This window comes from Peromyscus eremicus, chromosome 4 (genome assembly GCF_949786415.1).
Source record: "Peromyscus eremicus chromosome 4, PerEre_H2_v1, whole genome shotgun sequence".
Classification (NCBI taxonomy): domain Eukaryota; kingdom Metazoa; phylum Chordata; class Mammalia; order Rodentia; family Cricetidae; genus Peromyscus; species Peromyscus eremicus.
In genome coordinates, this window is record NC_081419.1 from 48,972,520 (window position 1) to 48,997,937 (window position 25,418).

General features: G+C 38.6%; 1 protein-coding gene across 1 annotated transcript in view; it reads right to left on the minus strand.

The window, feature by feature from the left end:
* The window catches only part of Tlk1 (tousled like kinase 1), a 120,975-nt gene that overhangs the window by 39,031 nt on the left and 56,526 nt on the right, over positions 1-25,418 (minus strand). The window contains exons 3-6 of the mRNA XM_059260666.1: positions 24,869-24,940; positions 7,414-7,489; positions 3,595-3,641; positions 291-386 (exon numbers count right to left, since the gene is read on the minus strand). Of these exons, the coding sequence (XP_059116649.1) occupies positions 291-386; positions 3,595-3,641; positions 7,414-7,489; positions 24,869-24,940 (291 nt within the window). The remainder of the gene's footprint in view (positions 1-290; positions 387-3,594; positions 3,642-7,413; positions 7,490-24,868; positions 24,941-25,418) is intronic.

Sequence of the window (25,418 nt, forward strand, 5' to 3'; positions counted from 1 at the left end):
TTAACCACTGAGCCATCTCTCCAGCTAATCTTGCTTCCATCTCTTTTAAGTGCTGGGATTACAGGCTTGTAACACAATGCCTGGCTAAGAAACTCACTTTCAAAATAAAAGTTCCAGAAGAATCAGATCATTAAAGAAGATTCAACTCCTGTCACTGGTGATTTCCCTTTTAAAACATAAATATGACTATATAAAAGTTAACAACAAAAAACAGCACATTATAATTTATTCAATATACGTAACCTCTAAACAAAGACAATGCACTACAACCTTGAATAGGAAAAACTTACAGACGAGGAAGGAGTGGAATGTGAGTGTGAGTTCTGCGGAGAACGGATTGCAGGAGGTATGCCTCTTACTGGACTGGAGCCATTTCCACCCTGGTACTGAGAAAAAGAAATGGGGAAGCACAGTTACTATTTTAGACTTCTCACTAAGAAAGTAATTCAAATATACCTTATTTCATTTGTGGTACAGAGAAATGAACCCAGGGCCTCACACAGATGGTCTGCATCCCTAGACCTAATTATACTTTGCTTCAGATAAAATCAAAGTCATTTAAATGGGTCCAGAAAAAGCAAGAGCAAGGTCATATATAAAACCTAAGATTATATCATATAACAATGCCTACTACTTTGTCTTCTGACTATAATTTGTTATCGTGGTCCACTCAAAGACAAATCGCCCCCAAAATGAACATATTTGTTTGTTTTCCTCCAAAGCTTAGCAGTTTCCCTATAAATTTTTCTTTAAAGGAAACCAGTAAGTCTCTAAACCCCAAAAATTTAAAAATATTTACATATGATTTAGTAAACACAACCATCTTAGAATCATTGTTCACAAACAATCTATTAAGATATACAAACATTCAGTGCAGTATATAAAATAATTATATAGGACAAGTCTTTTCCCTCTAACAACAAAACATCTTTACAAATTCCATTCTTATGGAATGCACGCCTTCGTTACACACAGATGTCAACAATCTGCTCCACAGTGCTTTCCTCCTACTTCATGCTCCTGTACCAAGACCAGAAGAATACATTACACTGATGCTTGGTTCCTCTTAGTAGTTTATTGTCTACTTCATCTATTATTATTATTATTATTATTATTATTATTATTATTATTATTTTGTTTTTTTTCAAGACAAGGTTTCTCTGTGTGACAGCCCTGGCTTGTCCTGGAACTCACTCTGTAGACCAGGCTGGCCTTGAACTCACAGGGATCCACCTGCTTCTATCTCCTAAGTGCTGGGATTAAAGGCGTGCATCAATTTTTAACTTAAGTTTGATATGAACGGCAGAAGTGGGAACTGGCTAGTATGTTTACTAAACAACTTTCTACAACCCAAGAATTTTTCTTCATTGTCGTGATCTGATGCTGGGGTCCAGCCTCCATTCTGATTCAGGTCCTTAGGCGGGGAAGAGGCATTGGCGCAAGGAAAACTTCTGACCACCAGGTGGACTGCACTCAAATGGCCCTCAATAGCTGGAGCCATCTTTCCTTATATTTTAACAGAATTTCTCCTACCAGGCTTACATGAACAGCTTTAATATTGGCTCCCATTTTTGACTTTTAAGAAATACATCATATTTTAAGAACTACATTTAATCATTATGAAAGCCCCCATTGTTCCCCTTTATTCTTCCCCAAATACACCTTGCCACCCCCTGCATAACCTTATTCTAGACACAGAGTTCAGCATTTTGCAGGCTTAACTAAGTATCGAGCCAGACACATCCTGGTCTGCATCACTTACATCAGCTGGCAGTGACTTGTGGTTACAAAGTTAAAAAGTAATAGACATGGGCACAGTGCTTTAAGGACAACAATATTCAAAACTCAGACAATTCTTTCATGTCTGTAAGATATGCTTTTATAAAGTTTTTCTACAAGAGGGTCCCATGTCTCAGTCTCTCTGTAAAAGGCAGGCTTTGATAAGGTACTCTTTTCCTATTCCACTATACCATCCTTCTCCACCAGTATAAGCTCCTTCCTGTGTATGGTATAGATGGATCTATCCATCTCACATTTACCTTACAGGTTTCCCCATCAGTTCATACTAGATCCTATCATTGATTCTATGTGCTTGGTGTCCAGGGAACTTACTCTCAATAGTTGGCACCATGTGTATTCCTGAGGCTTTCCCCCTGTTCTGTGTATGCATGCCTTACTCTCCTTTCCAGAACTGTGAGACATGGTTGATGTCCCAAGTGTTGTTTTCTCATATGTACCTAACAGTCTCCATTGAGTCAGAAAAGTTCCCAGGATTAGGAGTTGTAGTTAGTTAATTCTGGATAAGAGATTTGAAAAGCATTAGCTCCCTGCTGAAACTTAGGGGAAAATATTTGAGAGTGAGCAGAATTTCCAGGAACAATGACAGCTACTGCAAGTGTGACTGACAAAGGAAAACTAAAAACCGCACAAAGAATCACCAATACAATGAGAGAGAAAAGAGCCTGCAAGCTGCACAAATTTTGCAAATTCCTACACTGTCCCGTGGACTACTGGCTCTCCCCAAGTGAGAGTCCTTTTGCCCCAAAGAAACCTGATGGACAGACAGGTAGTATGCTGGCGTGACACTAGGTTGCACCACTTCTTATCATAAATCCATCACATAGTAGGCATTCTAGTGACTATTTTTATTTAAATTTATCTCTATCCTCCAGCACGTTTTTTTTTTTCTTTTCTTTTCTTTTCTTTTTCTTTTCTTTTCTTTTGAGACAGGGTTTCTCTGTATAGCCCTGGCTGTCCTGGAACTTGCTCTGTAGACCAGGCTGGCCTCAAACTCACAGAGATCCACCTGCCTCTGTCTCCTGAGTGCTGGGATTAGAGGCAAGCACCACTACTGCCCAGCCCAGCACAAGTTCTTAATGATATTAACTGTGAGTGGCTCAAGTCAACTAAAGGATAGTGGATAATTTGGGGTTATAAACAGTTTTACACTGGATTCTGTAACTCCCCAAAAGCATCCTCTCTCCTACAAAAAAAAAAAAAAGCTTTGGGAGATTTTTTTTTTATGCTGTCTAAACTTAGCTGTTGTCCTAGTCAGCCAATTCTACTCTCACTCTCAAGTGAAGACATTTTTTTCTACTGAAGAAGTAACATTTGTTGTTTTTAACAAGCAAATCAATATTTTCAACTAGAAATTGGAAACCAAAAGTATGTAGAAGGAAGGAAATGGTCTAGATTAAGAAGGATTAAAAGCACAGCTGTTTTTTTCAGAGTCACATCTCTACCACTTATTTCATCCCCGTCCAGAGCTCAGTGTTGCCATTAGAGGATAGAGTCGGTGTGGAGATGAAGCAGTAAGACTGCAGGTCTACTGTGTTACTCCAATTCAGTCGGCCAGACTCTTGTATTTAGTCTCCTCCTCTGCAAACAGAACACTAGCAGCTAACTTTACCTACAACATGGGTCGCTTAAGCAAGAAGGTGAAGTACTCTGAAACTTTAATATTCCTACGAAAGGAATATTACACAACACTAACATTCTTCTCAAAAGCCGACTCTGTACTTCTAAGAAATGATTTTCAACTTGTAGAAGAACTATGATGAATTAGGAACTGGAAATAATCCTCAATAAACTTACTTCAAAATAGTCACTAATCTTGTGGCCACGTCCCCCAATACTTTTTCCTAAAAAAAAGAAAGTATAGATTTAAAAGGTAGTCATGAATATCTACCATTTATTACATCAAAAAGAGAAAAGTGACAAATTAAAACATATTTATTTAATTTAAAAGTGTGTGGCATTTTAGTAAGGTAAAACAGTAATAATCTTTAAACATTTATAAAATCTAATCAAACCACATTTTAATAGCCATATGCCAATTTCTGGAAGTCCCAATTACTGAAAAATAGACAAATAACATTAAGGATCTCCCACTTCCTTCTCACCCAACCTTTCTCCCTTTTTCCTTTCCCTGGCTGGGGATTAAACCCAGGGCTTCAGATATGCTAAGCATATGCTACCACCAAGTCACCTGGCCACACCCTCAGCAAAGGAAACTTGGTCTTTAAAACATTATTAATATTTCTTACTATCTATTAATCTCAGAAAAGAAAATCAATAAACTGAAAAGGCAAATGGTAAATTTATATCTGACAAACTAACACACACTTTGATGATGATGATGATGATGATGATGATGATGATGATGATAATAATAATAATAAAAACAGCTTTGGGTGATACAAATCCAAATCTAATTTGCTGGGCAGACAACAACATACTTACTGTCAATGTTATTTTGTAAAATGTTTTGACTTTCCTTTTCTTCAGTGTTCTTTTTTGAGTTAGGGTCTCACTACATTTTCTAAAATGTATTTGCTACAACTTAACCGGATATTATGCTTAAGAGTCTACACTTTAATAACTTCTTATGACCATATTGATAAGCAGGATCATCACAAGTCACCATTCCTTACATGTTCTGTCCTAAAATGCAGTCTCCATTAGTTTTAAAGAATTTATTATTAAGAAAGGTGGTATCTTCCCCGCCCCTTAGGAAGGAGGCATTCATTCTTGAATTTTAATTGTGGAGAATACATGATTTCTTCAAGTAGTAAATAGAAAATCTAGTGATTCAGCCAAAAGCTTTGCATATAGTATACATCAATTCCATTCTGACTTCTTATTATGTGCTCATTTAGTTTCCTTAACTCTTTTTGTTGTTGTTGTTGTTGTTGTTATTTAATTTGTGTCTGGGCATGGCATGTGTGGCACCTGCACATCTGCCACTTGCCAGCTAAAGGACAACGTGTGGGAATCAGTTCTCTCCTCCTACTACGCTGTAACCCACAGAGTATCTTACCAGTATAACAAACACAGCTTGAGTGCTGGGCATTGTGAACAAACTCTGTACTTAAGGTTCAACAGCCTTAAACAAAATTGAGAGGATTTTTTAAAAATTAAATAAGGACCTGGGACAACAAATGCTATCCAGGAATTTTGGTCAACAGTTTCATACAATTTATTTAGAAGTCAGACTGGATTGCAGTGACTTCATCCCATGGAATGTTCTTTTTCTCTCTGCTAACATCCCTGAAGACTAAAGAGGGACTACTTATTAATGAAGAAGGGATGTCTTGGGTTGCCTACTAAGAAGCTAGTTCCCTAATTCTTTTTCTCTAATTGAACCCCAATTTTTATGTTCCATCCTCTCCATACATGTGACATCAAGTTTCAAGAGGAGCCTGCTCCGCTATAGCCCGACTCCCGTTTCTTCTTCCCTCATCTAAGTCTAATTTTAATCAGGAACCATTCCTCCGAGTCCACTGTGACAAAGGAGAAAAGTTCCCCCACCACCAGTTTCAGAGACAGGCCTGATTTCCTAAAGAAACAGTACTTCTACTCTGTATTACTGGTCATGGAATGGAAACATAATTAAAACAGTCATGAGGTGACAGGGCAGGTTTGCTTCTAGGCATGAAGCTCACTTTAAGGAAAAGTTGGGGTGGGAAACACAAGCCAGTGTCATTCTAAAGCAAATGTTCAGGGGTTGGGGATTTAGCTCAGTGGTAGAGCGCTTGCCTAGCAAGCCCAAGGCCCTGGGTTCAACCCTCAGCTCCGGAAAAAGAAAGAAAAGAAAAAAGAAAAGAAAGAAAAGAAAAAAAGCAAACACTCAGTGAGGAAGAGATGAGGAGATCCAATTAGGCAACCATTTCACCTAGAAAAAGACCAGGTACTTCTGTGGACAGCAGACCAGACAGATAAAAGGCCTGGGTTCTTTATTTAGTGTTCGGGGTTGCGTGGGGTGGGGGATGGCAGACACAGTACACATGTGGAGGCTAGAGGTCAACTTGCAAGAGTTGGTTCTCTTGTTCTACCGCGTAAGTCCCAAGTTGTCAGGCTTGGTGGCAGGTACCTTTAACCACTGAGCCATCACATTGGCCCTTAAAACACAAACTCTTTTTTTTTTTTTTTTTTTTTTTTTTTTTTTTTTGATTTTTCGAGACAGGGTTTCTCTGTGTAGCTTTGCGCCTTTCCTGGAACTCACTTGGTAGCCCAGGCTGGCCTTGAACTCACAGAGATCCGCCCGGCTCTGCCTCCCGAGTGCTGGGATTAAAGGTGTGCACCACCTCCACCACCACCACCTGGCAAAACACAAACTCTTAAAACAAGTTAGCTAAAACAGTTTGGAAGCCCCATCCTATTTGGGGTTTACTTTTAAGATCTTGTGAGTATGTTGCTGAAAGGAGTTAATGTACCTTTCTAATGAAGTTACATGTCCCTAACCACAAGTTGGATGGCCTGCTCCAAAAAAGAAAGGGAGCAGCTGCAAAGTGAGATCAAATATACTGGACACCTTAAAAAGGCCGAAGACGAAGCCCTCCCACTTCCCAGACAATGGCTGCAAATCCACTGTGATTCCAGTGCTATATGTAAGTGGTAAGGCAGTTCATAAGCCTAGATTGTATGGCTAAAAACTGGCTCCAAAACATGCATAAGACATGTATAAAACCATCATTATACATCATACTGTATATCTTTTCAGGGCCCAAATTAAATAATAGTACCAGTTTGATATCTGTTAGAAGAGATCATGTTGTCTGGGCTTACTGTGTGATCACGTGGATTGATGTTCAGGCCCCAGAACTGACAGCTCCCAGCACCCACACAACAAGGCAGGCATCTTACACACACCTGTAACTCCCACTCCAAGCAGGCCAGGACAGGAGGATTACTGAGGCTTGCTGCTTTCTAACCCAAGCAAGAAAAATGAGCCCTGGTTCAAGGAGAGACCCCACTTCAAAGAAATAGGCAGAAGTGATAGAGGAATCCTGACACTCAACACTCTCTTCTGTACAAATGCACAAGCACACTCATTTGGAAACACCCATGCACATACACTACACTCATACAGAGAGAATTTTTTAAAGAGATCATATATAGTCTAATGAAAATAACTTTTTAAGTTTATATCACAAAAGGCAGATATAAAAGAAAGGATGAAATGGGCATAACAAAAAACAGGTAGTCTAATTATTCTTGTAATTATTTTCTTAATAAAGAGAATAGGTTGCTTGCTTTAAAGTGAAATATAAAGCTTGTATTTAAAAACAAGAAGCTATTTTAATATAGTAATTCACAGGAAAAAGGAAAAAATAAAAGGAGATAAAGAAATGCTTACCAGAGTCTAGGCCCAAGTAAACAACATGGAAACGTCAAAGCCCCCACATGGTAACCATGAGCTAACTACCTACAGTACAAAGGCCTGCAGGTTCATGCTTTTATTATTTCTACGCGAAGTACAGTGCTTAGCTATTATAAATGCAGAGACCACATAATAGATATAAAGTATGCAAACCACAAAGCCATGTGTTCACCAGTTACAGTCCTGATTGTAAAAGTGGAGGAATACAGTGTAACGTGGACGGTCTCTGAAGGAAGATGGCATCTGCTTACCCTGGCTGCTTTCATTCTGACTTTCTGCTTTTCTCTTTCTTCCCCTGGATGACTCGGATTGTTTCTTCTCTGGTGTCTAAGGAAAATAAGTTAACAAAATTTTAAATTATGGTCTTAATACGCAAAATTATTACTGTCAATGTAAAAATTATCTTTACATTTGAGGCCAAATAAAGCATTCTACAATGCTCACAGGATGCAAATGCAATCACTGACATGCAATTTATTTAGAAGATATAACTAAAGTTCACATTTATAGAATTTGGCTTCAGGGAAAATGATAAACCTGAGAATAATTAGCCTTTAAAATTCTTAAGTGAAGAAAAGAGGAAAATTAACTGTTTCCTGTTTTTCTACTATTCATATATATTTAGTCTATAAAAAGCAAATATCAATGAGAAAATAGGGACAGAACACAAACTGCCATATTCACCCCAAACTAAGAGACCATTCACCTGGATGTCTGGCAATTACTATTCAAGAACAATTATAGTGAACCCATATGCTCTAAACCAGTTGTGAGCAAAGTATGGCCAATAGGTCAACTCTGATCACGTGTCTTGTATCATGATCTTAGTGTGGCTTATACTCTTTTTTTTTTTTTAGACAGTCTTACTATGTAACCCAAGCAGAGATCCACCTGTCTCTATCTCTTGAGTGCTGGGATTAAACACTTGCACCACCACTCCTGACTGTAACGTAAACATTCTATCTTCTCCCCACCTCACCCTCTCACTACAGGGTCTAGCATGTAGTTATTACTAGACAAATATATGAGCGACTACTTAATAACTTAGTCAAGGTTTGTACTACCAGTGCTATACATCAGGAATTCAAATCAAATTTAGTTTGTGCAATCCTAAAGTCCAAATGGTCTTTACATGTTCTTTACTTGACATGCTACATGCCCTGAATCAAAACTAAATAAATCAACTACAAGGTATTTCTAAACGTTACTACACATCTACCCATCATACATTGTCTGTTAAGTTTTTTAACTCTATAATCCATAGATTTTTAAGGAAATCCTGTCAAACTACTTTTAGAGTAGAACAAACTACTTTTAGAGTACAACAAACTAAAATTTTTCTTAGCATCTTTATGAAGAATCTTAACCCTGTATTAAAATAAAAGCAAGTTCCCCAATAATAATTTATTCATATTTCTCCCAACAATCTATGCCAACAAATATATATGGGGAGGGGGTGCTCACTATGTAACCTTGGTTGGCCTGGAACTTGCTATGTAGACCAGACTGGCCTTGAACTTACAGTGATCCTCCTGCCTCTGCCTCTTGGGTGCTGGGATTAAAGGTGTGGGCCACCTCACCCAGCCTATAACAAATGTATCTAACACCTAAGAAAATAAGATTTTTCAGAGTAAGTTCACATCACACTGAATTTAAAGCACACCAAGATCCTACTGAATTCTATCTTTAGATTTTGACTAAACAAACAAAAAAATCATAATATTTAATTTTGAAAGTAATATTAGAATCAGCATTTTTTTTAGTTAGAAAATAGGTTCTAAATGGTTCACTCCAAGGAACAATGGTTTAGACAGGCTGAGAACGCTACATTTCAATTGGGGGCTGAGGAGAAAGGAGTATTCATCTGAGGCAAACAGATTTCTTTCGTTGCAAACCATTAAAATGTTAACACTCCAGCTATCACCAAGGGGCTGAAGTGGGGTGGTATATTATGTACAAATTCTCAAGCATATTTGGGAAAATATTCATTACACAGTTCACTCAGTAAGAATTTTAGAATATTCAAGATCGTTTTGAAAGACACATAAAGTAGTACTTATTATAAAGGCTTTCTCCCCATCCCTCCAAACAGAATTCTCAGCAGGGGGAAATGAACTATACCTCTGGGGAAAGGTCACTTCACTTAAAGGAGGTGGAGTAGTGGAGTCATGACCACAGTAAGGAAGAGCAGGAGGTGTATCTCAATGCAAGGGAGTTTGAGGACCGACAACGGAAGGAGAAATGAAAACCAGACAAGTCCAGGAAACATTTCAACTGTGATGCACAGGAGAGTGCAAACAGTGGTAAGATTCGGAAGGACTGTATACAGTGAGAAGAAGACAGAGACTGGGAAAGCAGGTACACACTGAGGTTAGCTTGTACAGTGAACATGGCTACCAAACGCAGACCTTCTGTCCTGGGATGCCCTAAAGCTTCTCCCTTTGTGGACATACTGGAAGTTGTATGGAATGGAGTGTCCTAACAGAGCAGGTACCATGGGTTTGTGAATAAACCCTTGATCCATTATGTACTATAATAATCACTGTTGTATTACACCAGGAATCAATTTTCTTATCAATCTAAAATGCAATACCATCAGCATCATAGGAATGTGGGGACTGGATAAGGAACACACTTGGAACACGGTACCTGTAGTATGCTTAGCACACAATGATGTCAAAACACACCAATCAATTCTTTTATGTCAATGACTACCCTATTAATCATCCCATATGTCCATGCACTTTATGTTTCAAAACTTAAATTATGTGTCATAATGTAAAAGGATTAGCACTTCTGCCCTAATAAGAATGCAAGTAATGTAATTGGGTATAGGGTGTGCAATACATTTTCTATTTATGGACACACTTAAATATATGTGTGTGCATATGTGTGTGTGTGTATGTGTGTGTGAGAGAGAGAGAGAGAAAGAGAGACACAGAACATAGTTTAGGCCACCAGCAACCCTGACGCAAATATAAGTGGAATAGTTTGTTGAGTTTAAATTTAAATAATGTGAGCAATATTGGTATTAAACAAACAACAATCCACAATCAAATCTACCACTGCCAATTCTGAGTCATTCATTTGTACACAGGCCTGTCTGAGGATTGAGAATTTTGGAGGAACATGTGCAGAAACCCAGCAAGTATTTAATGACCGCAGTGGCTCATCATTGACAAAGTTCAGAACCTATCTGCAGTTTTCAAACTGCTCCACAGATGCCTGCAGAGAATAGGTTGTGTTCTAGAAATTACTAACGCAGACGTAAACAGCTGAGCTAAGGCTCTAGCTTACAGAGATACAACCTATACCACTGCTACCCCAACTGCAGACACAGCACCTTATTTTAATACATTACAATTCTCCTTTGAAGAGCAGACTGTGACTTTAAAAACTACTCGTTACACCCAATGGTTTCCTTGAAGCAATCTAAAGACATCAATGACACCACCTGTGTATTTACATAAGGTGTAAAATTTGCCTGGATCAAATACTTTCTATAGAACTTTTCAAGTGTTTATTGCCCTTGCTTAATACGCTGCCATTTCTCTTGTCTGCTCTACCTTTACCAACTAACTCCGTAGCTGACCTCAGGAAGGATGAACAGAGAAGGCAAAGCTGGACTGTTGTAGTGAGATGAAAATAATGCATGGTCATAAAAGGCCCAAGAACAACACACAGTAGAAGAGTGGTTGGGAGAAAAATGAAGGAAAGACCAGCACTCGTCAACCGTTTAGCTTCACAAACGCCAGGTTTGAGACACACTACTCAGGCATTTAATGTTCCAAGACATCTGAACTCATAAGGCATAAATTTACAAAGTATTTTCTAGCAGTTGAAAATTTGCTCGAAAAACAAGGGTGAATTTTAGGTTCTTTTTCTTTTCTTTTTTTTTTTTTTTTTTTGGTTTTTCAAGACAAGGTTTCTCTGTGTAGCTTTGCACCTTTCCTGGAACTCACTTGGTAGCCCAGGCTGGCCTCGAACTCACAGAGATCCGCCTAGCTCTGCCTCCCGAGTGCTGGGATTAAAGGCGTGCGCCACCACCGCCCGGCTCAAAGGTGAATTTTAAAGCACTCTAGATGTGATATAATTAAGTTAAAGCTGTACTTTCATTTAAAACTTAGGTGTTTATTAAACAAAGTTTTTATAGTTAATCATGTGGCTTCTTGGTTTATGCTAAAATATAAAACTGTCTTTTTTCAATGCAAATAAAGTTTAAGGTAAGAAAACAGAATCCTAGTGCTGTGGCAAAATGAGGGGCATAAATCATTATGGATTATCTCTACAAGCCTCAGGTGAGAGCATAAAGTTTTCCGCATAAATGCATCCACAAAGGGTTACAGTAATCAATGGAGAGGAATAGGTACCGCACTTTGCTCTTACTATTTAGCTAGAGTTCATGAAACCTAACTAAGCATGGAACACACATCAGATAATACTTTAATAAAATCACTAATAGCTAACAGGACTGGATATATTTAATTTCTTTCCAACTAAATCTTTAAGAAATTAGAAACACTTTAAAACACAAAGAAAAGTTATACTAAGTATCTTTAGTGAAATATTCATTGAGCCAATGACTGATCTTAAAAGTACAATTCATTGCCTGTCTGAATGATTTATACCCCACACACCAAATTCAAGGATGGCTACTATAACGTGAACAGACATCATGACAAATTTTTGCCTACAGCTGCTAAAGAATAGTTTTCAATCTTTGTTTTTGGATTTTAGTTTATGTGTATGGGTGTTTTGCCTGCATGTACGTATGTGCACCATGTACATTCCTGGTACCTGCAGAGGTCACAAGATTGAATTCGATTCCCTGGAACTGGAATGAAAGATCATTGTAAACTACTGTACAGACACTGGGAACTGAACTTGGGTCCTCCATGAGAGCAACAAGGGCTCTTAACTACTGGCCATCCAGCACCCAGTGTTCAATTGTTAACTACATTGCTTGGCAAAGTTTAACTTGTTTAATGAGAAAGGATAATGATGGAGAAATCCTTGTTACTTGATGGTATATATCAAAACCTCAATCCTTACAAAAATAGTCAATGCAAATTAATGCCCCCTCCCTAACAATGTCAAATGTGTAAAATACTCTGCTTTCAGGGCTGGAGAAACTGCTCAGTTGTTAAGTATGGTGATATTTTATTTGTGCTGAAATGTGATTTTATTTGTATGTTAATAAATAAAAGTGCCTGGGGGTCAGAGCTAATAGCAAACCACTTAGCAGAAGTCTGGCAGTGGTAGCACATGCCCTTAATCCTGATCACATGACAGGCAGATCTCTGTGTGTTCAAGGACACCACCAGCATGGAGACACATGCCCTTAATCTCAATACCAACCATAGAAGACCTGGAGGTCTGTATAGACAGGCAGTGACGAGGAGGTCATGTGGTTGGATTTACAACCAATGAGAAGGCAGAACAGAAAGTCAATAAAAAGACAGACACACAGGAAGTAGGCCTCTTTCTCAGGGGAAGGACGGCAGCGGCAGCGGGTGGTAAGAAAGTGGTCTCAGCTCTTAGCTACTGCTCTCTGATCTCTGGGCTTTTAACTCTGCATCTGGCTCTGTGTTTCTTATTTTATAAAACTGTTTAGAATTTCATCTACAGTTAAGAGCACTGACTGCTCTTTCAGGACCAGGACTCAATTCCCAGCATTCACATGGAGGCCCACAGCTGTCCGTAACTCCAGTTCCGGGGATTTGACTCCCTCTACCTTTGCAGACATCAGGTTTCAATGTGGTGTACAGGCATACATACACACAAAACATACATACATACATACATGTTAAATAAAGTTTTTTTTTAAAAAAAGATATTCTATTTTCTCTATGCTTTAAGAACTAGATTAGAATATACCAAATTTAGTTGTGAAATTGTTCTTGCTTCATGTTTTATTTACATTTTTTGTAAAATCTATTATGAAATATGGACATTCTAATTCAAGGATATTTTCAGCTATAATGATCTGGAATTTGAATAGTTCATCTCTGAAAGAGACAAAACGTAATAATGCACTACTACCTGGAAATCTGTGCAAGAAACTCTGACCCCTCAAAGGAAACCTGTTATGTTGCTAACTCCAAAACCTACCATAAAAGTTTACATAGTCAATGTTTTGGAATCTAGTCATCAAATAAAAGTTTTTCCTTGCTGCTCTAAGTAAATAAACACATTAGCAACTTTGAGTGTATTCTATTCTATGACGTACTGCTTCTATTACATGATAGTATCATAATATTAAAGTGGGAGAAAACCAGCAAGAAGGAAATGGGTAACCACTCAACTCCAGTATAAACAGTTCATTTTTTAAAGCCTGCACTTTTCACTTTCTTCATACATGCCCAGCATCCACAACCATCAAAAGGAAGTCTAATACTGAAATAATGACTGTTACTCTGAGTTCTAACAATCATTTTACTTACTATCCTCCCGTTCTAACCTAAGCTTTTACTTAGGCCACTTAAAACCGAATCCCTGTATGTTAAAAAGAACATACTAAATTTTCAGTATTAGTGAACAGTAATTTGGTAATTTAGTGTGCTATTTTCTTTTCATTATGTAGCATAACTGTTTACTGACGTTTTCTTTTCTCTGGCTTTCCCTGTAAGACTTTACTAAGGAGAATGCAGCATAAAATTAGAATAAAGTTGAACTTTCTCCCTTATCCGAATTATCTTGTCAGCAGCTTTCAAGCCACAAAAATCAAACAGCATAGAGAACAGTTGTTAGTATGAGTTGGGTGGGTTTGGGAAGCAATAACTTGAGATAATTTACCCTGCAGTCTTGGCATTGTGAGAGTAATTACAATTGCAAAATTAGAACAGTGGTTTTAATTTCTGTCCCATCGTAACAGACATGAAGTGGTAACTGTCTTGCATACACATTACAGTCAATACCTTAAACACAAGTTCTACACACACACACACACACACACACACACACACACACACACACACACACACACTTACTTCTCTGTGATATTACTTTAAAAAAGATTTATTTCTCTTAAAACTTCATTTACTTTCTGGCTATCTTCCGGCGTTCATCATGTGTGTGCTGTGCATATAGAGGCCAAAAGAGGGTGTTAGATCACCAGGAACTGGAGTTACTGATGGTTGTGAGCCACCATCTGGGTGCTGAGAACTGAACCTGCGTCCTTTGCCAAAGTATCAAGTGTGCTTAACCAGTGAGTCATCTCTCTAGACCTGCTCTGATACTTTTAAGTATAAATCCTGTGTGATAGAATATGAACTGCTTCTCAGCCATTGACTAAGATCAAATGTAGTATATTCACAATTCAAAACTTAATCTCAAAGGCAGTATCAACCTATACTTAATATTAATATATGAGAACACTTACCAATATTTTAAGATCTATACACAATGAATAAACAGTATTATATATATAGTGTAGAGCTCAGTAGTAGACCATCTGCCTGAGACACAAGAAGCTCTAAGTTCAATTCCCACTGACAGACACACAGATACAAACACACACTATATTTTCCCTACAATAATATATTTCATTTTTCTTGGAGGAGAGGGGATAATTAGTCTTATTTTTAACTGTTCTTCCATATATCTATTGGCAATGATTTTCAATAATTTACAAAGCTTTTATTTCTAAACAGTCTCTATTTCAAATTTAACTATTTCTACAAAAACACCTTAAAAACTCTGGAAGTGATTTTGATGTATCACTGGAACAAAGATCAGGCTATCTGTCTAAAGTAGTAAATTATGAATTTCCTGTGTAATACACATTTCATAATCTCTAAAATTAAGAGTATCATTCCATCTGGGCGATGGTGGCACATGCCTTTAATCTCAGCACCCGGGAGACAGAGACAGGTTGATTTCAGTTGAGTTCAAGGCTAGCCTGGCCTACACATCGAGTTCCAGGACAGCCAGGACTGTTACACAGAGAAATCCTATCTCAAAAAAAGCCAAGAACCAAACCAAACCAAACCAACCAACAAACTTACTCTTAGGCTACAGATGGTTCGACAACTACAAGCATGAGCTGCTCTCTGAATTCGAGAACCCAGGATCTTTTCCTAGAACTCCAGTTTCAGGGTATCCAAAACCCTGTTCTGGCCTCCCCTGTCACCAGGCATGGCGTGGTGCACAGAGACACAAGCAGGCAAAGCACCCACACACATAGAATAACACTACCACTCCTTATAATCTTCTAGGACAATTAAAGACCGAAACTGACTGTGCCGTTATAGCAGAAAACTAATTAGACTACAGCAAGTTCACTGGGCAGTAAGATGTCATGGTTACCCAGTTATTTTAGGACATGAGAAATAAAGAACATTAGTAAAATATTCACTGTATTTTGTTGCCATAAAAATATATCTTTCTAGTATTTTTAAAACTCTACTAAAGAATAAAATATTGAAAACAAAATGTTCAGCATGTCAGCTTGACCCCCAACCCTTAAAATGCAATCCAAGAGTCACGTGTGTGAAATGAACACTTGGGATGTGCTCTTATTCTGGATGTCACTTGGACTGGTGTATCCGACAACTGCTACAAATGATCTCAAACCTGAAGCTTCTGTACTTCGATATACCATTTTTTCAGAAGACTAATTAGGGTGGTTATCTGGTAAGTCTCACACTACCTTAGCTATCAGGATAGAGCCCCACACTACTAGAGTCCAGAGCATCATTTTACAGTGAGACAGGCTTCTGAACTAGAACTTCTAACATTAACTTACCATGCGTGCAACTCTGTGAGCTTGTGTACATGTTTGCAATTTTAATTTTAGATAGTTACAATTTACCTCCACGGTTAACAGACATACTTCACTTCCTCCCCTCTGTTAATGGGTAGTCCTCTATCAAAGAATTTCCCTCCCATTATCAGACAGCATCTGGCAATACCTGAAGGCATTTCTGTCTACCAAGATGCAGAGGAGCTGCAGGGACTCTGCTGAACATCCTCACAATTATATAGGACAGTATCCTCTGCTTCCCCAATTATCCGGTGTAAAATGTTAAGCCTCACAAATCCTGCTCTGGTAAGTGCGTAAGAATTATTTGTAGCTGGCATACTGAGCTTTTACTCATGAATTTAACAGGGAACATTTCAGAGGCTGTGTAAACATAGGATGATTTTTACTGATAATTTATGGATTATGTACATATCTTAGTCCTACAATTTTTTTTTAATTCCTAAAATGGTAAATACTCATAGTTGTAAACTATATTTAAGAAGTTCTTTGGGGGGCTAGAGAGATGGCTCAGCAGTTAAGAGAAACTGATTGCTCTTCCAGAGGATGTGGGTTCAATTCCCAGCACCCACATGGCAGCTCACAGCTATCCATAACTCCAAGATCCTAAACCCTCACAGAGACATACATGCAGGCCAGACACCAATGCACATAAAACAACATAAATAATTTTTTAAAAAAAGTTCTTTGGGATTCTCAGTAACATGGAAGCACTATAGTACAGAGCTCAATCTTGACACCTAAAAGTCTGACAATCGTATATTTAGGTGAACTTACACAGTGTTCTCATCTTAAACACTAGGTAATGTGTGTGAGCAGCTGTGAGGAGTGGCAGGGATGTGCTGACAAAGAGGGATGACGACCTTTCGTGAAGGAGGTGGGTTGACAGTGATGTTAACTTACTCTTCCAAAAAACATTTACTGATCACCTACTAGAATATATCAAGCACTATATGAGACTGAACTTAAAACAATCCCACTTAAATTAAAACAATGCCACTCTTCTCTTCCAGGCAGTTTTGTACTCAAAAAGCTTGGAAGTTTATTCTGCTTGAGAACAGTAAACCAAACATATCAAATACATTTTCATAAAGGGTAATATTTAACCACTTTTTGTTTGCTTGCTAAATAAATGCCTAGAAAACTACTATTTCAAAGTTTTTAGAGTGTGAAGAAATCAACATTACCTAAAAAGAGTACTTCAGAATTTCCAAGTGGGTAATCTGGGTACTAAAACTGGGTGGGGGAGAGGGATAACATCCTAGGAGATTGATAGCATGCCCTTCCTACTTTGATGGAAATAAAAGCAGATAACCAATGACAATTCACTTTTCCTTCACTCCCTCCCCCCCACTTTAGGAAATTAACCATGTATATATTTGGGCAAGACAGAAAACTAGCAACACCCTCCCCCTTTGAATTTTCTATCAAATATTGATCCTTATGAAGAACGTACCCTTTATTGCATGGTGTTATGGAAAAATACCACCCATCTCAGTTTTTTGAGATAGGGTTTCTCTGTGTAGTCCTGGCTGTTCTGGAACTCGCTCTGTAGACCAAGCTCTGGCCTTGAACTCACCTGCCTCTGCCTCCAAGTACTGGGATACTTTTTTCTTTTTTAATAAAAAGAAAAGTTACAAAGAAATTCCAGGTATTTTGCAGGAATTTTTAGGGCCAATAATTCATTTTAACATTAGTCTGAATAAGGTGATACGTACTGATCACTATCACAAAACCCCACTTCTCTTGCACAGTGTTCATGCTGAGACAACAGTTACTGTACACAGTGCTCACTGTACACAGCAAGGCTGCTTCACTTCTTGTCTTAGAAAACAACTGACACAGAAGGAGTTCAGGTTTAGGAACTACTACTAGTAAAACGATAAAAACAGAGGAACCACCACGGACACCACACACTATCTCTCTGACTCAAACCCCTCAGAAAACAATTGGGGCCACAGGACACAAAGAGCATTTCTGAGAACTTATGAGGGCATGAAGCTATCTGTGCCCATTTTAAACTGAGCATGTTTATTATTTTATTTATTTAACTTCTTTAAAATGTGTTTGTTTGTTTGTTTGGGTTTTTCGAGGCATGAGTTTCTCTGTGTATCCCTGGCTGTCCTGGAATTCACTCCATACACCAAATGGGATTAAAGGTGTGCGCCACTACCACCCACACACATTAAATTGAGCATTTAATCAAAGTAAAAGCAAAACAATGTATTAGGGGAAATGGGAATAAAAATAAAAAAATGCCAACTTATTTATGATAAAATTCATTTTGAGGCTCACCTTTTTCTACTAAGTATTCAGACTAGAGCATTAAAGAAAAGGTGGCTGGTAAAGGAGGTCCTGTCTGTGGCTGCTGGCTTGTCTCTATATATACATCAATCACCTGGCAGAGGAGGAAAGAGAGGAAGGGAAGGACAGAGGGAGGGAGAGAGCTGAAAGTGTGTACTAAACAGAGTAAACTAAAGAGTGCTCCAAGTACAGCAACCACCTCAGATTCTGTGTACCTTTAGCTTAATGTCCTTAATGCTAAATAACACAAAGCTCCCAAAACAGAAAACACCAGTTCAAGACCACTAGACAAAGGGGTATAGTTCAATAATACCCAAGAAGATAAAGAGTAAACTAGTTCTAGCAATAAAACATATTTGTGAATGTTGCTGTTCAACTCTAGTTTAGCTTACGCAGTATTACAAAAGGTGAGCATTACAGATTAATTTGAGGCAAAGTGGAATCATATGGTTGCGTGTCTGCTTTATAAACATGGACATTGTGGAGTACATTTTATATATAAGTACACATAAGAAACACAGATACACTACTGTTTCTCCTATGTTAATTATTGAAAATAATATAATTCAATGATATAAGCAAGGCAGAGAAAAGCATCCTAGGACACCCAAAATTAGAGACAGAGTGGGAATAGTGATGGTATTAGTAATCATTAACTCCAAATAAGCTAAAAATTACTTGATTTATCTTGGTTTACTGAGCTAAGCGGGGTGAGGACAGCAACCATACAGAATTTAGAAAAAGCTCAAGGGAAAACTTATTTACACAGGAAGACTCCTCCTGGAGAACTTCAAACAGGTAGCTCGAAGCAGGCATGTTTACATCATGGAAAGACCATAGGACTACTGGTAATTAGGAAACAGAGTCTCCTTGACAAAGCCAAACAGCAGATAAAGTACACACCTTAATTCTAACCTCTGAAGGTAGCATGATTGCTTTTGTGAAATTTTAGCCACCCCTCAAATCCAAAACCCATTCACACTTTACTTTTAAAACAGAAAAACTCAGCAGGAGAGTACCACACATGGTTCTAGGTTTACGTACCAATATTGGGGGAGGAGGAGTGTGGGGGAGTGCAGAAAGCCTGTTTCCACTGGGAGTTAGGAAAAAAGGCTACTGGATATCCTGGGCTATCTACCTCTGTTCCTAGCTCTGCCTATGACTGAAGCCCACCCACCATCTGGACTTTATTCATTCACACCCCCCTGGGGGGTGGTGGTTTCCTATCTTCTCTCTTGAGTCCTTGACTCCTCCCCAATGCTGCTAGGGTCCTTTCCTCCTGTATTATATACACATCAAGACTGTGACTCTGGTACTGTTTCCCTTCTGTCACAATCAAGAGTCTGTCAAAAGCAGTCAATATCTGCTGTCACTACTTCATCCCTTTCCAGTCACTCTTTTCCAGCTAAGCTCTAGCACCTTGACCCCCTTCATCTATGGAACCTGAGCCTATGTGTCAAATCCTGGGGCTTTTTACAGTTGTTCCTAATCTCTTCACTCTTCTCCCCACTACTTACCTATCAGAACAGGTAGCTCATCTCGGTCTACAATATCCATCTTATCTGCTGACATTTCTCAGCAGTAAGCATACTATTAAGGTGAACTCATTCACAGGAACAGCTTTCAAACCTTTAGGTCTCAGGATCCCTCTATAACTCTTTAATATTGTTGAGGACACTGTGATGGTTAATTTTGAATGTTAACTTGGGAGTCAGGACCACTTAGAAGATACATCTTTGGGAATGAAGATGGTCTCTGACTGAATAAAATGGCAGAAGCAATGGAGCACCAGCACTCACCTCTCTCTGCTTCTTGACCATAGACACCGTGTGACCAGCTGCCCTATGCTCCTTCCACCACAACCAAAGCTGCTGTCACTGCCATGCCTCCTACCACGATGAACTGAGCTTCTGAAGTACGGGTCAAACAAACCCAGTGGGGGCGGAGGGAGCCCTCAGCGACTGTGTGTTGCTGACCTGAGATTAGGGTTGCCAAGGACCCCAACAGCTCTGGTCCACTGATACTGTGAGCACTAAATGTGACACAGCCTGAGACTGCTCCCCTAAGAGACCCTACCAAGATTAGCTAAACATCTCTTTGTTCAGCTGTATACAATAACCCCACCTCCTCCTTCAGCCATATACCAGAAACCTGCCTCTTCCTTCCATTCAGATGAGTAAAATAAAACATGCTGAGTTGCCTCCTCTTCATCAAAACACACAGCCCACCTTATCCCACCTGTACTCTGTGTGTGTCTGCCATTTTCTGCATTCCCCACAAGCCCTGACAGTCAAGGCAAACTGCTTCCCTTCAGTTTCTCTCATCAGTATTCTATCACAGTAATGGGAAAAACTAGTACAACCCAGACAGCTTTCATTTGGGAGGTTACAATTTCAACCTTTTGTCACACTAGGATATACAAATGCATAATGCATAGATCATCAGTGTGATGTCACCATGTGTCATACAGTCTGGAAATTCTCCACAAGCTCTAAGAAAATGAAAGAAAAAGAAAGTGATGTGATAGGACAGTTACCAAAACTCCCTGGAACAAGTTTCAGGAGCCACAGGAGCCCTGAGACTGCATTTTAAGATGTGGTTGTCTGTACCTAAGCCTTCACCAGTACTACCCATGCCAGAGACATCTAGGTCTTTCCCTCTAGTCCTCTGCTACCTGCAGTACCAGCTCAGTTGTCCATCCCAGGAAGACAAACGCAAGGTTACCAAGAACTCAACTGACTACCATCTATTCACTCTCCTTCTTGCTCGACTATCTCAAAGGCAAAATACTTTAAATCATCTAGGCTCCTTCCTTTTCCTTCTTTTTCTCAATATTATCAAACTCTGTTCATTTTTCTTTTTAAATCTAGTGGGATGCAAGAGCTTTAAAAAAAAAATGCCGCAGAACTATTGCCCTAAGCACCTAGGGACTCATAGTAACTTCTCAGTGAACTGTAAGAGTGGGGTGGGGAGCGGAGTCTAACAGTCAACACAGAGAACAGTGTAATCAGAGCCTCTCCCAGGGATTGGCATTTTATAAAGAAGGCATACTGCCTCACAAAGTCATCACCCTCAACTCAAGTCTCATCTCCCTCAAATTTTATCCTCTACCCTGAGAGCAGGGGAACCTTCTATACATCTAATTATTTATTTATTTATTTGTTTTGCTTGTTTCTTCCACTTCAAGGTTTTCCCATCACCAAAATCTTCACCATGAAATTCAAGGGCCTTTAAAAGGGGTTCCCCTCTCCTATCATTTCATACCAGAAGTTTGTAAGCCACTGAAATCTGCTAAGCTGCTTGGTAAAATGTCTTTGGTGGTCTTAACTGCCCTAGGCCCGAGAACCACTGCCATATCTCCGTAACTAAACTGGCCATGCTTCCACACAGAAGCAATGACACCACAATCCCTTAGCCTGCCGCCTCCTCACATTCTGCCTTATCCTCTGGGATACTAAGGCACCCCTCATCTCTTTCTGTCCACCTTCCCTTACAGGCCCATGGAACTGAAAGTTTCCTACCCTTGGCTCTCACTGTACCTTGCACTCACACTGTTCAGAAAACACTGTTTAAATGTCTGTATGCCCCTCCCAAATGCTGATTTTACTGGAAGGCAGAGATGATATCCTATTTATTTTCCTATTCTGTGCTTGAGCTAGGTGAGCAGATTACTGCTACCCAATAAATGCTCACATTGGCTTTTGAAGTCTGTGTAACAGACTTAGAATGATGTAAAAGAAAACGAGAACCTCCCTATCTACCAAGTACCTGCATTATCAAGAGGAAAGAATTCGTGTGTGACATGTGTGGGTCCATGTGAATGAATGTACAGTATGTAGAGGGCCAGAAGCCCATGTCAGTTGTCTCCCTCCTCCTCCGCTGCCTGATTTTCTGAGCCAGGGTCTCTAACTGAACCTGCAGCTCACTGATGGGCTAGACTGCCTCAACAAATCCCAGTGATCTGTCTCCCTGAGACAAGGGTCAAAGGCATGCCACCACGCCCAGTTTTGTGTGGGAGTGCTAAGAATTCACACTCAGGTCCCTGTTTTTGCACAGTGCACTTTACTGATTGAGACAACTTTCCAACCCCCACAAAAATGTTTTTATTCTGTAATCCTACAGATAAAAATAAGTCATAGGTACATATTAAATAATACATAGATGAACTAGAAGTGTAAATTAAAGTAGATTCAATTAACTTGAACTGACTATGAGGTATTTTTCAGTTCTAATAGTAAGAAGACAGAAGAAACTCTGATCTGGTGTGTGGACAGGAGACAGCTGAGGCAAGAGTGAGTTAAGTCCTAAGTAGTAAGAGAGCAAACAGAGAATGGTCAACTGATGACCAAAACAGGATGTGCACACATTTCTATTCAGATCTCTAAGTAAACGTCAGGAGGAAAAGTTAAAATAACTGAGCTTTGGGTAGGGTTAGGTGAGAGGACAGCTAATTAAAAACATAAAGAAACCTTCCAGTACTACTTGTATGCAGAAACAAACACTATTATTTTAAAAATATATTAGGGTGCTAGGACTGTAGCTCAATAGCAGAGTATCAAGGCCTTGGTTCTATCTCAAAAACAACAATCAGGAAACAGATTACCAAAAGAGAAAAGTGGTGTCAGGACGTAAGGGATACTACCTAAATTATACTACTCGGCCTATTTAGCACAAAAAGTACTTCTACCTCACGACCATTTACTACTCCCAATCATGACCTATGAACATTCATATTTGGTATGCATGAAATATTATCTCAAGGAAACTCATTAAGGTTCCTGCTACAGAGATAAAACCTGAGACTCATTTTCCTTAGATAAGTAACTTCTGACATGAATATGTAGAACAAATAATATAAGTCACTTCTTTGAACATTAGGGAACATGTACAATCTGAGAAAATGTCAAAATACTGTGCCACTAAGCTTAACTATCAATTTGTAAAAACCCCATATACAAAACACAGGACAGCAAAAGCCAAATGATTTTTCAAGATTTTCTATTGCTGCCTAAAATGTCAAAATGTCTAAACAAATAAATCTATGTACAAGTAATGCCGCTATTTAAAATGCAACTAAAAATATAGCCATGGAATTCTTTCAAGGGAAATTTTATTATAGATTAATTCCTCTAAAATAATCCAAATATTTGATCTATAACTTGCATTATGAATATTGGTTAACTAAGGAAACATGAGACACTTATCCCCTATGAAGATCTTATATAGGGAACCTAACTTTTACTATGTTTTGCTATTAAAATATATATATAGTTAACAGAAAGGAAAAACACCTAGTTATTTTATTACTCTTCATAACACAAGATTATGAAAAGACATGTGAAATTTTTCTACGAAAAATATCAAGAATATTCCAAAGTCCAAAAGAAATCAAAGTAGAACTATTCTTGATAAGCTGGTTTTGGGTTTGTTTTTACTTTTGAACTCCACGTGGATGAGAACTACCCTATTTGGAGGTCTTAGTACACACGTGCTAATCTGAAAAACTCAACTGGGATAACTGAGGCTACAAGGGCAACTAACGCTTACCTCAAGGGAACCTACTGCGGATAAAGTCCCGTCACTTGCACAGTCCTTTCAGCTGCCTGCCAGTTGTCTCTGTGGAAGGAAAGCCTGATGAGTGAGAACCCTATGCCACACTCCTGTGGAGTGTAGGGTGCCTGTACAACTGCACACAACTGCCTACCTACAGGTTCCTAGATAAGCCAATAACAAACAGCTAGAAAGATGCCACCTCTGAGTTTCTCTCTCCATTGAACAAGGAAGCCAAACGCAGTAAGAACTCCTGAGTGTTAACGACCTACTGACAGAAACAGACTACAAAAATCAAGTACAAATGAGTCACACTGACAGGAAAAACACAAACATATACATGCCGAATACATACACACATAAATTGGTTAAAATGGACAGAATTGTATAACCTGAAAGGCTAGACCCACAAAAAGTCATTGTATCAAAACATGAATACTAAACCCAAACACATTTGTGTCCACCATTTTTAGAAGACGCCATCAAGTATATCATGCACAGAATGGACCATACCGTGGACCTAAATGTCCACTTACAAATACCACGTTCTTTCTTGGTGAGGTCAGTAAATGGGTACTAGTAAAGGGGATTTATCACATTTTTTTAAATATGTAAAATGAAACCCATCAGCTTGATTCCACAAGAAATTCTATAAAGAAGATGTAGTTTTATAACTAAGAAAGTACACAAACCCTTATAAAGATCAAACTAAGATGAGAAATACTAAAAATTTAAAACTGAACTGCAGCACATTTCAAAACCCACCTTCATCTTATAAAACCATGAATGGCTGGTCTTCTATTGGTAACATCTTTGTATTATTCATGTGCAAATTAAGCTACAGAATCAAAACTATATTCTTTCTAATGTCAAATACAATCTTCAATCTAAACTGTTGTGCCTCACTGAGGCCACCCCCACTCCCTACCATCACCACCCCGAGGGGTGGGGAACTACATGGAAAATTCTAGAAGAAAACTTTAAATTAACTTTCAGTACCACAGCTGTTAAGGGGAAAGGAGGGATACTCATTTAAAACACAACTCCAATTTTTACTTTCCCAGCACCACATTTCAAATAAAATCACTTACCTCTGATTCTTTGTCACTTAAAGATCCTAAGCTTCCAAAACTGTGATTAGAACTTTCATTATTTGTTGAGGCCTGTGAAAGATTTTTAAAGGTGAAAATTAGGAGTCATGTTAAAGAAACATATTATAAGGTATAAAGTCAATCTTTATATATATATGAAAATCAAGTATGATTTCTTCAAACAAGGAAACCAAGCAAGGTAAATACAACAAATACCATGTTCTCAATGCCACAAACGTTTGGAATGGCTTGTCAAGCTACCAAAATTCTGCTGTTCGAGGATCTTATTTGTATTGGTGATTTTTTTTACATCAATTCAAAAGCAAAAGAATTGGGCCATGGCTGGGATACAAGATCACTAAAGTTACCAGCCAATGAAAGGAAGCATCATCCATGTGCCTCAGTCAAAATGATCATATTCCATGTCTCATACTTTCTTTCTTCATAGAAACAGACCACCTTTTTTGTTCTATTTTGATTTAAGAAACTCTTAACTGCTTTGCTCAAGTTTCCACATTTTCTGGACAATGTATTTTTGAGCAGTGATGGT